General features: G+C 33.2%; 1 protein-coding gene across 1 annotated transcript in view; it reads right to left on the bottom strand.

Moving 5' to 3' along the window:
* LOC106106406 (multidrug resistance-associated protein 1) overlaps window positions 1-12,266 on the bottom strand; it is a 27,031-nt gene that overhangs the window by 8,289 nt on the left and 6,476 nt on the right. The window contains exons 7-18 of the mRNA XM_013286985.1: window positions 11,974-12,214; window positions 11,263-11,400; window positions 9,543-9,692; window positions 8,068-8,152; window positions 5,999-6,190; window positions 5,525-5,701; window positions 5,051-5,184; window positions 3,115-3,325; window positions 2,876-2,992; window positions 2,184-2,290; window positions 1,563-1,709; window positions 914-989 (exon numbers count right to left, since the gene is read on the bottom strand). Coding sequence (XP_013142439.1) covers window positions 914-989; window positions 1,563-1,709; window positions 2,184-2,290; window positions 2,876-2,992; window positions 3,115-3,325; window positions 5,051-5,184; window positions 5,525-5,701; window positions 5,999-6,190; window positions 8,068-8,152; window positions 9,543-9,692; window positions 11,263-11,400; window positions 11,974-12,214 — 1,775 coding nt within the window. The remainder of the gene's footprint in view (window positions 1-913; window positions 990-1,562; window positions 1,710-2,183; window positions 2,291-2,875; window positions 2,993-3,114; window positions 3,326-5,050; window positions 5,185-5,524; window positions 5,702-5,998; window positions 6,191-8,067; window positions 8,153-9,542; window positions 9,693-11,262; window positions 11,401-11,973; window positions 12,215-12,266) is intronic.

The raw sequence follows: 12,266 nt of genomic DNA, 5'->3' as shown, positions 1-12,266 counted from the left end.
CGCCTCGCGACACGACACGTCACGTCTCTCACCGCAACGACACGCTTGCATCCCCTTTATAACTCCCGACAATTATTACAACCTATTAAATTTTTTTTATTCAAAGTAAGAAATTGACAATCGAATCCAGTTTGGTAAAAACCAAATTTAATAGTTAATGACAAATTCGAATTTGTAAATGACCAATTTATAAATAAAAATCTAATTTGATAAGATATTTAACATATTTAAAAATCAAATTGGGATTGTTTTAGTAAAAGTAGTTTTTGTGATGATATAAAAGTTGTTATTAATAAAGATAAACAAACACGGCATGCAAATGTATTTGCATTAGAAGTGCAAATACTAAAGTAAGTATAAATTTAAATTATCATGCAGTTAATTGTTAATTATTAAAGATTTATAAAAAACATGCAATGATTGTTTATGGTTATTTACGGCGAATGTGTTAAATACTATTAAACAGATAGGGTAGGGAAGATAGAAAACCAAGAGATAGGGTAAATAGTAATATAATAAATTAATGTATTCATTATTAATATATGGTATTGTATATTAATATACTATAAATTTATTAAAAATATAATAACTGACCTAGCCCAGATTTGTATAATGTAAAACGTGAACTTAATTCACCATCTCAAACTATTTTCGTCATTCATTCATTCATTCATTAGATCAGGAATAACTCGCATCCATCACATTTCCTCATTCTTTGTCCTAATTTCCTTATTCCATTAATATAATTGGTGGACCTCTAACATGAACCTTAGCATCATTTGTTAGCATGTTTTAATTTAACCCAGACCAAATTTTATGACAATAAACCTTTAACAACCTTCAATTTAGTTAGTAAAAGCATTTGTTATGAGTTTATTAGTAAATCTATTTATAAACATCCTGTATATCTTACCTTGCCCAACTCCAAGTCCGCCGTACACTCCCAGGTATAGATCCCGCTTGCTCTTGTCTAATGTACCATTTTCAGACTGTAATTATTACATAAATTGAAATATGATGAATATTGGCTACAATAAAAAAAGGTTGAAAAGTATCCTTGAAGTAAAGAAAACCAACTTTGTTACACTTATAAAAAAAGCTTTGTACGTAACTTTATTTATTATAAACATTATTTGATGGTCTTTCAAGCCAGGATACAAAGAAGTTTTTGCTTAATATCAACTACTTGTTTTTACTCGAGACTTCGTCTAAGTAAAATTAAAAATAATAAAAATGTTACTCACTGATAACGTAGCTTTTTAATAGTGAAAACATTTTTGAATTCGACCCCATAGTTTTTGACTTATTCCAATACATACAAAAACAAATCTGTCCTCTTTATAATATTAGTACAGATTAATTTAGTGTTTATATTACAAACTAGCATTTGCATGCAACTCTGTCCGCGTAGAATTAACCAAAAACTAAGTAGCCTATGTTCTTCCAGACAATGTTTTACATATATGTCAAATTTTATCCAGATCCATTCATACTATAAACTCTAACAAACATCCATCCATCTAAACTTTCACATTTATAACATTAGTAAAATGTGTACGTACGATAATAGTTTTGTCGTTGGACCACTCGGAGAGCCAGTAGTTGGAGCCGACCTGGAACAGCTGCAGCACCAGGTTCATGAGGATGGTGACGACGGACGCCAGCACGCCCACGCTCGTCAGGTAGTGCTTGTATACCGTCCATTTCACCTGCACACGGTCACATTATCAAACACTATCTGGATTAAATTGCTGCTGGAATTAGTTAACAAAGAAAATTTCAGGAATATAATCTACTACCTTTCGCCCGCGACTCCGCCCGCAAGAAATAACAAAAAAAAAACAAAAGTAAGTAAGTCTATGTGTTCTTCCAGACTATCCTCTACATCGAGATCCGTTCAATAGATTAGGATACAATGTCTAACAAATATATATTCATCAATTAATCATACTTCATATCATACTAATATTATAAATGCGAAAGTTTAGATGGATGGATGGATGGATGTTCGTTGGAGTTTGTAGCCGTTTAGGCTAAAAATTCGACAAAACTTGTAAAAGACGTAAAGGATAGTCTGGAAGAACACAAAGGCTGCTCAGTTTTGAATTTGTAATTCCACGCGGACGAAGTCGCGGGCGAAAGCTAGTATTAAAAAGAGTGAGATAGTAAGACTGCGAACGTACGCTGCCTGTTTCAGTTTTCTCAACTTCGATAAGTTTGTTCTTCTCTTTAAGTTCGTTGGGAGTGCTCTCTTCGGGCGTGCGGCGCTTCACGCTGCCCGTTCTGTCGCCTAGAAAAGAGGTACTTATCTTGTATTCATATAAATAAAACTAAATTCTCTGTTAGATTACAGCTAGCGGGGATTTTATTGGAATTAATCTTTTAATACCTTATAAGTAAAAATACAGAATACTTCTATTTCACACCTATATTCTTTGAAATAAAACATTGGAATAAAATACTAGCTGTTACCGTGCGGCTTTATCCTTAAGAAATTATAAAAACTTTAGTTTATTTTTTACATGCGTGAAATTTTCAATTGCAAATGACAAAATTAAAATGCACAAATGACAACAAAGGCCTTTGACATTGGTTAACAATTACTGTTACCATAGCAACTTTACTTTTTTGATAATATTAGCTTGGATTTTTTGTCCCGCTTGACGGATTTTTCCGAATTATTTCCTCTCTAAGTTTTACGCGAAAATGGCCTTAAGAGTTTCGTAAATGTAGGACCTTTTATTAAAAAGAGAATTATTCGAATATATACTGTGATTGCTGATATCCTATATAACTAAAAAGTGTGTGTTTACGCTTTACTATGTTAGTTTAAATAGATATATATACTATAGGGTTCTCTACCACTATTACATACCGGCGGCAGGCTGGTCCGACTCGGAGGCACTCTCGGACAGCGAACGCGCACGTTGCAGTTTGTTTTGGAACTCTGAACCCAACTTGCTCTCTAACTCTTGCTTGATCTCGTCTAGTTCTGAAATTATCTTTCATTTTAGTCTTTAACATTACTAAATTTTCACTTGACACGTGGGCAACACGATTTCTCTTCTAAGTAGCGTGCCAACTCAAGCGATAACAATATAAAGACACCTTTACCTTCAGGCGAGGTCCTCTCGGCGTCACTGAGGTGATGCAGCAGGAAGTCTGCGAAGGCACCCTTCTTCTCCAGCAGCTGCTGGTAGGTGCCCGCCTCAGAGACCTGTCCGTCTCGCAGCACCAGCACCAGGTCCGTCTGCGCGAGATACGTCACGTTGTGTGTAACCCACACGCGGGTCTTGTCCTTTAGTAGACCACTCGGACCTATCACCTGGCCAACAAATAACAGACAAAGACAAAAACAATTAATATATTATGCATTCTTTTAAAAACCAGATGAAAATTTAAGTCTTTAAAAGTAATAAGTGCACCTTAAGATAGTTTTTTAAAATTTGACATACTCTTGAAGTAAGGATTATCCCATCCAAATCAGTAGTATAACATTATGTCATTTAAACCTCCATAATAATACATGTTTCAAAAGCTGTCCGTTGTTTTAAATATAAATGTCTTGTCTTCATTAATAATTCTCTTACAACACAAGTACATAAATTACAAAGCGTAAAAAAATGTAGCGACCGCAATTTATATTGTTTCGGTCTTTTTTATTAGAGTGGGATTGCGACAATGTATGAATATTAAATTATTTTATGTTTGAAATCGTGCGTTTTGTATGTTGCGTGTTCATACAGATTTTATTTCAACCAGATATTTGCGTTTTATTGGGTTTTAAAAAAGGCTGCAAAACAATTTGAGTTAAATTAGGTCTATTTGCATTTTAGAACATTAGGAGCCAACTAATATAAACCAAATAAAAACTAATATAAATGTATCTTTCGCTTTTATTGCTTAAAAGGTTGCACTATAAAACTGAGTATCTCAACAGAATTTAAAATATGTTAAAAAAAAGTTATAGAGTATATAAAATAAAAGCCAAGAGTGTGGGACCCGTTTGCATACGTACGAGTAACGTTTGGCTGTTTATCAATAAAAACTAGTTTGACTGGGCGGCGGCCGCGGCCGGCGAGTACCCGCTGCCCATACACTGGTACGTATCAATAGATTCGCGTGAGGAATGCATCAACCATCAAGGAATGTATCTTCTAAAAAACATCACGAGTAAACTCCGCCGCTAACTGTTTTTTTGGTTGTTAAACAGCCACTTGTAATAGACTACTTTTAAACTACACAAGATCTTACTTGTTTACGACTGATCTTGCCTTTTGAATTACAAACTTTGGTCTTTGGAAAGTACCATAATCGAAGTAAAGGTCTAGTCTAGTCTTGTCATTATTATCCAATGGACTGTTTTTTATCGTCAGTTCGTTTTTTGATAAAATCTAAACTAGCTCAAACTGTAGCATTATTTACTATTAAGATGTAGCAAAATACCATCAAGTGCGGATTCGATCCCACGAGTTGGATCCAAAGTTCAATGCCCTTAAAGGCCATTTTTAATACGCCTGTCGCAATCGTGTTTATATTAAAAAAAATATTAAAATGGCTCTATTTCAACATTGGTAAATGTTGTGTAATTTCATCGTGTGTCGATTTTATTGTCTAAACCCGCCCTACTCAATCCCGAGATGACAAACCAAGGTTAATTTGACTTGTCATTGCCGTAGCTATAGATTACCCATGTCATTGCATTATCGATCTTGTTACCTTATACTTTAGGTATAATTTGCTAACAGAACATATTTATGTAACCTTAGAGAAAATAAGAAATAAAAACTAAAAGCAGAAAGGTCATCGACATTAATAAAAAACTAGTGGTTCGCAGGCGTTTTATTATGTGAAGGGCTTCTTAAATTAAGATGTTAATTAGTTCCAACATACTAATCTACTGGTCGAAAAAAATCTTTTTTTAAATAACAAAATTTTTTCTATTAAAATTGATAAACCTGTCCCTATTAACTTTGTGTCAATTTTGACGCTATTTGTACAATTAAAAGAGAAACAAAGTTTTCGCTTCAGGTATGAAATATGACTTTACCTTGTCAAAGATGTGTTTGCCGACGTGAGAGTCGACAGCACTGAGGGGGTCGTCGAGGAAATAATTATCAGCGTCGTAGTACACCGCTCGGGCAAGCGATACTCTTTGCTTCTGACCTCCTGATAAGTTGATACCTAGTCACCAGAACAAAATATTTTTTCTTATTCCCATGGCCTAAAGAATACGAGAAAATTCCGCAGAAGTTCAAAAATATCTATATGTGCTCATATTGTTAATAAAACACAATATTGGGTTATATTTTGTAAGATTGTTTTGTTTTAACTGTAACAGATTTATTGTGTTGTAGAAGATTAAATGCCTGTTTAAATCTCTTGGTAACAGTGTACATGACTGTGGTACATCAATAAGATAAGTACTTTGCAGTTCTATAAATAAACAATAACATGTCTGTTTTATTTAATATTGACCTGTATTTATTCTTAAACAAGTAGATTATTTGTAAAAATCACATACCTTTCTCTCCAATCTCAGTCTGGTCCCCGCCGGGCAAAACGTCGAAGTCTGGCTTGAGGGCGCATACGCCGATCACATTGCTGTATTTGGCCTTTTCTAATGGCTTGCCGAAGAGAATATTGTCTTGTAGAGTAGCGTTTTGAATCCAAGCTTGTTGCGGGACATATGCTATACTGCCTGTGGAAACGCATGTAGTGTTACTCGAAAATACTCTTTGAGATTTATTTGATATACATAATATACAAAAAAAGTATACCGGTAGGCGCATATGTACATATATAGCCGAAATGAATATCAGAATCTTTTCGATCGATATTAGATTATTTAGATACTTAGTTTGAAACATAGTACAAAAATATTCGAGAGCCCTCTAAAGTTAAGATAGGTTTCTCGATTATTATTGTGATCGGTTTAATTGAAAAAAACGGAGATCAAATTGAATTCGGTCCATACTCAATATTTAAATGGAGTTACCGAGCGTGTTGACTCGTCCTGAGATCTTGTCCATCTCTCCGAGCAGCGCGGCGAGCAGAGAGCTCTTGCCGGAGCCCACGGCGCCCACTACGGCCACCAGCGAGCCGCGCGGGATGCGAACACTGATGTTACGAAGCACCGGCTGCTCCTCGCCCCAAGAGAACTGACCATTCTCGATCACCAGCGGGTCCGCTAATAACAACAACAACAATAAAGAACATTTAAATCCCGTTATACGTTTTTTATGTTTAATAAAGGAACAAACGGTCAACCGGAAAAGTTAAATGATCTTCAACGCTCGTACAAATATCAAACACTAAAAGTACGGCAAATGCGTTGCCACTTTCAATGTCATTACTATTTTGTCGTATCAAACTCAACGACTGACGAATCGGTAGCACTAATTAGTTTTTTTCAACCTAAATAAGCAAAATGCAGATAAGCCTAATTTGTTTTAAGAAAGTCCAAAACAACATGTCGAGACAAGTGTTTACATTTCTGCACAAACATATTAATAACGTTCTTTGTGTTTGTCAGACGAGGATATTTATGCCAGACAATATTTTCAATAAAAAAACGAGATAAAGGTTTATCAGGTTGCTTTGTTAAACAATGCCAACGACCCAGTAAGAGGCGTCAGAAAATCAACAAGCTAAAAGGTAAAATCGATCGAACAATTTTGTTGTCAGGGTTTAGACAACTAATTCTATTTATACGTTAAGATTCAGGTGAATCCGACGCAAGTGATTGTTAAAATTCTTTTGTTTCTAGACAAATAAGTACTGCATACTTTATAATATAGGTACGAGGTAGTCGGGGACTATACCCACTGTTGAATCAGACGAATCATTTCCGGATCAGATAACGGTAACCTCGGTACAACAAACCTCATGCACGCAACACAATACCTATTTATTTGATAGAATCAAAATAAATAGCTGAGGTTGTGGGGACTTAACCTAAACAAAACATACCAGTCTGTGTTCGAACACTTTATATTATACATTCCATTATAGGTAGAGATTACAATTCATATCTTATTTTATAATAATACTTTATTACCCAAAATTTTCAAAACTAAAAAATTATCTTGTCTATAAAAATTTAAACAGATATGCGACCAATCCGTTTCAAAATCTATATAAATTGACTTATCTCAAGTTAATAATAATTAAATGCTATTTTTATAACTACAATTATTACAACATATTATGCAATTTATTATATTAAAGGAATAATCAATAAAAATGCTAAGTCATGCCAATGTTCAAGGTCAACAAGATGTAATTGACTATTTTATTGTAACCTTAGGTTACAGAGACGATTGTTACACTAACAAATAACAACTAAGTAAAGCTATAAATATCAACTGAGCAATGCACATTAGGTCATTAGAAGAATCTGTTGTCCTTATTGTAATTAATAAATATGTTTTTATTTCAACAATTTTAGAAGTTAAGAACGAAATTAAAATTTGGCACCTTTTGTGCTGCCTACGTTCAATTTATTTGTTTTTCGTGTGACATTATCGCGTACGTTAAAAGAAGACTAAGGGCCTGTCCCACCACTTGCTGATAAGAGGCTCTGATAGCTTAAAATGACGTCACTGTTAGATAAGGTAACAAAATTCTATATTTCCATCACATATTTTACACGTTTGATTGTTATCAGAAATTTTTACAATTTGGTGGGACAGGCCTTTAATGAACCTAATCATTATGATAGCCAGAAGGACGTTTCGTTTTTAATTCTGTGTTCATAAGGGATATATGAACAAACACGTGCACTCTAAATTGACGAGAGTCTATTGCCTTGTGGCACAATGACTCCTGGCCATGCCTTGTTAATGAATGAAACAAGTGGAGGTCACCCATACCCGTACAATTATGAATTAGTTAATATTTGATAGTTTTGTAACATAGATCGTTGTAATAAATTCCGCATAAAATCTCTACGAAAACATATCTTTGTTTTTCTAATGAATGAAAGAGACGACAACGTATTCTTATACAAGGGTTACAACAATGGAAACCCACAGTCGATACAAACATAATTTAAAATGTACTTACGTTCACTCTTGTCGTGTTCCACTGAATTAACGTCGAGTTCGTCGCAGTTCATGAACTTGTTCAATCTTTTAATACCGACGGAGGTCTAAAATAAATAAAAGTTACATAGAAAAATAGATAATTTTTTTTACATTCATGTACAGAACAAGATATCTGACTAGTACTAAATATTTTTTAAACAATTCGTAACTCAAATCTAAAATCATTCTTAAACTGTACATAAAAAAAAATTATTGTATCATGCTCTAAACTATATTAAAAACCTCCACCAGTTTTACTCAATTTTAATCAACTAAATACTGAAATGAAAGTGAATCGTATATCGAAAATGTTAAAACCAGAGCTAGAATTCTATTTTTAGTTTTATACTTCTAAATGTAATAGGTAAAGTTTGATAGAATAGTTATTCTAAACAATATATCAGACTCATTTTAACTTCAAACACTCATTTTTTATCCGATTTTTGATAAATCCAGTTTCCAATTTATTGGGTCACTTCCTTAGTTACGTCAAATTGATAGCTGTCAAAAAGAGTCTCATACACTGTAGCGACATTACTGTCTATGGTAAACTTACTTGTACAACATTCGAGATAACGTTAGGCAGCATGGATAGCGGAAAACGCAGGATGTTGAAAAGAGACAACGCTACGAAAGCCCTCTCAGAATCCAGTACTTCAGTTTCGTTTACCAGTACAAAGCACCCGAATGACATCAGCGAGACCTAGGAGACCATTCCAGAAAACATGACATGTTTAGAGTATTGTTAGTAAATTATGTTTTCGCTACTCGGAACTGCAACTGAACAAATATATTTTTTTTAAATAGATGACATATTTGTACTTTCACATTTATTAAACTATTAAACAATATTTCACAATATGATATTCTTTTAGGCAATAACACCCGATTATGAAATCTTTTCACAAGATTTAGATTACAATGCTTTATCAATAAACTTCAGATTTGAGTGTAGTATAAATATTCGTTTATCGGAGCTAAGCTGGTCTTGCATGACACAGCTAAAATAAACTAACGCCTACGTAACTAAATGTTGGTTAACTGTTTTGAACGAATTGTGCATTTTTGTGTGGAGATTTTTATCTGTTTGCAGAGAAAATAGTCTATTTTTATTGAACATTTAGCACACTTACACCTTTTTACGTATATCCTTGATTAAAGATAATTAAAAAAATATTTAGGATTTAAAAAAAGGTTCATAGAAAGTGAGGAATCATTATGCAAAATTACGATAAAAAAAAATAGAGTTGCAGTTTCAAATCAACGAAAACCAAACTAATCGATAAACCGGTAAATATTGCGCGATCGTCCAACCGTACACCTCGGTACAATGAATATAATTTTAAATTATGATGCAGATTAAATATAAAACCACCAATGAAGGTTCGGGCATGTTAGTTATGCGAGTACCATAGACTAGGAGCATAGCTACGTGCTAACAGCCGAGGGCACTACCTCGATCACTGACACCACGATGAGCGGCAGCAGACCTAACGGCAAGTGCATTACAAAAAACAGAGACATCGACACGAATATTTTGTCAGGAGCCAGGATATTGTTCTCAGGGTCTGATATCACATACGTGAAGAAAGTAAGGAAGGTCACCTTGAACAGAAAAACAAATTGCACTTCGATCCGCAAATATGCAAAGTCCACTTGTGATATCACATTAATTGCATAATAATTATAACCCATGATGTAATTAATAATCGCTGAAAAAGTAACATAGCACCATATATAATTATTCTTATCTATTCATATCTATATTTAAGCATAAAGTAGCTGTTTCCTAGTTTAAATAAACAAATTTGGATGTTGATTCTATTTAACCTGTTTATACTTAAATAAATAGTAAAAAAATTAAACATTACGAATATTGCTACATAAACATTGTATGCAATAGTAAATGTAGAGATCGGCAAAGTTAAAAAAACATATTTTGTAAAGCAATATTTTTAAATTTCTAACATCACTTTGTGTTATTACGCTTCGAAAGCCTAATAAGGTAGTAAACTAAAAAAAATCTGATTTTCTACGACCTTGGTAATAGACATACTGCATATCTTTTCATATTGATTTGTCATACATATTAATAGTTATGTTACAAGGAAAATATGTAGCTTGATTACAGTATTTAGGGTTTGACGTCATCCGCAACGCTATGTCAATAGACTCACATTTTCCAAATATATTACTAACAAAGAACATTTTATTTATGATGTTGATATCATTGTTTATTTAATTTATAATTGGCATTGAAAATAATTTTTCGTACTTTACACTTTATTACTTTTTAGATAGTAATCTGTATTTTTTTAAATCAAATAATATAGGTATAAAATTAATTACTAGTATTTGTGAATTGTGAAATTATACTAAAAATACGTAAAGTGCAGAGCACTTGAAACCGATAAGGCTAGCAATATTCGATTGCTTTAATCTGTCAAATGCGACCGCCGACCTTGGTCCACATTAACTCTCCCCACAAAAGGTAATTACAGATTGCTGAAAAAATTTAGTACGATATCTCATATCGTTGCGCCAGTAACAAGTATTGTAGAATTGTTCAATAACTAGTGCTAATATTTCTGCAAAAAACGTAAACCTTACATTTGTTAAGTTGATATTCACATTGATTTTCTTTTCATGTTTATTGAACATGAACACACAAAAAATGAAAATAGATATATTGTCTATTAAAATTGTAGAAATGCCATAAAGTTTAAATACGTCTATAAGGTCTGAGAGCCCTTTTGAATACTCAACTATTTTTATCTTTTTAGTCAATCAATTAAGCTCATGGGCGTCATTAATTTGTCTTACAGCTGATTCTACAGGCAGTCAGTAGAGAACATAACGAATAAAGACAAAAGTTTGATAACAATTGTCAATTATCATTATAACAGTTTACTGATTTCGCGACGAAAAACTGCTTTTTACTACACAAAACCGGTTATATTTACGTCCAAAATACCGATATCAGTCATATTACCTGATTACTTGACTTTTATAACACACGCAATCAATCATTTAATGTCAAAATAACGTCCATAATAAATCAAACTTATCAAATCATCAATATAGATTACACCATTTAATACTAATAAATACACAGATAATTTATTATCGTAGTAAATACTCTAAAATCGCATGCAGTACAATAATTTGGACTTACCAAAAACGGCGCACACGACCATATGAACGATGTTGCAGAATTTAGATATGCAGTTTGTTTCAAAACAATCATTTCTTTGTTTCTTATTTTAAGTACTTGGTCCTCGAAACTCGGTTCCCATGCGTACATTTTGAGAACCTTAACACAATGACATAATTATATGATTAAGTAATGCAATTCGGTAGCTAAATAATGACAATTGTTACGATGAATAATGATTTGTATGCAAGTAACGATTTAAAAAATTGTCGACATTTAATTTATGTTTTCAATTCTATATGTAAGAAGAGTAAATAGCTAATTATTAAATTAGCGTGTACCATCTTTCGACTGCATTGTCACTTCTATCAGGTGGGATTGTCAAGCGCCAGCTTACTATAATAAATAAAATAAGCAATGGTCGAAATGTTTTAGGTTTAAGGGAGATGCCACACCGACACATATATACTAAAAACACCTAAGAAATATATTTTTTTACGAAACCATACAATGACTTTCAAGTTGTATTTTAGTAACTAGTAACAATGGATTTTCCCATTCTACGTCTCCGTATCTTATCACAAAATTTTACGGAAAATACTCGAAAAAAGATAACGAGAAAAAATATCGAAAAAGATAGCAAAAGACCTCCGAAGATAATAAAGCACACGCTGTTATCTAACATCATTAAATCATATTTCATATACAAATATTATTTCGATGGAAGCCCACCTTAATTCCGTTAAGTACTTCGTTCATCAGCTTGACTCTTTCGTCTTTGTATTTCATTTGTTTAATTTGTAATGTCTTAACTCTGTTCGCAATAAGACCGTTGACAGGAATAAGTACAATCATGACAGCCAGACCCGCTAGTACTGAGGGACCTAAAATACCCCACAGGAAGTACAGAGCTAAGGCTATCTGTAGAGGTGCAGACCATATCATATTTAAGTACGCTGTTAGCTCTAAAAACCTGCAAATTAATAATAATAATAATAATAATAAAGCGAAGAGCTTCGACCAAC

This window comes from Papilio polytes, unplaced genomic scaffold, assembly GCF_000836215.1.
Source record: "Papilio polytes unplaced genomic scaffold, Ppol_1.0 DF822178.1, whole genome shotgun sequence".
NCBI lineage: Eukaryota > Metazoa > Arthropoda > Insecta > Lepidoptera > Papilionidae > Papilio > Papilio polytes.
This window is presented reverse-complemented; position numbering and strand designations above follow the sequence as displayed.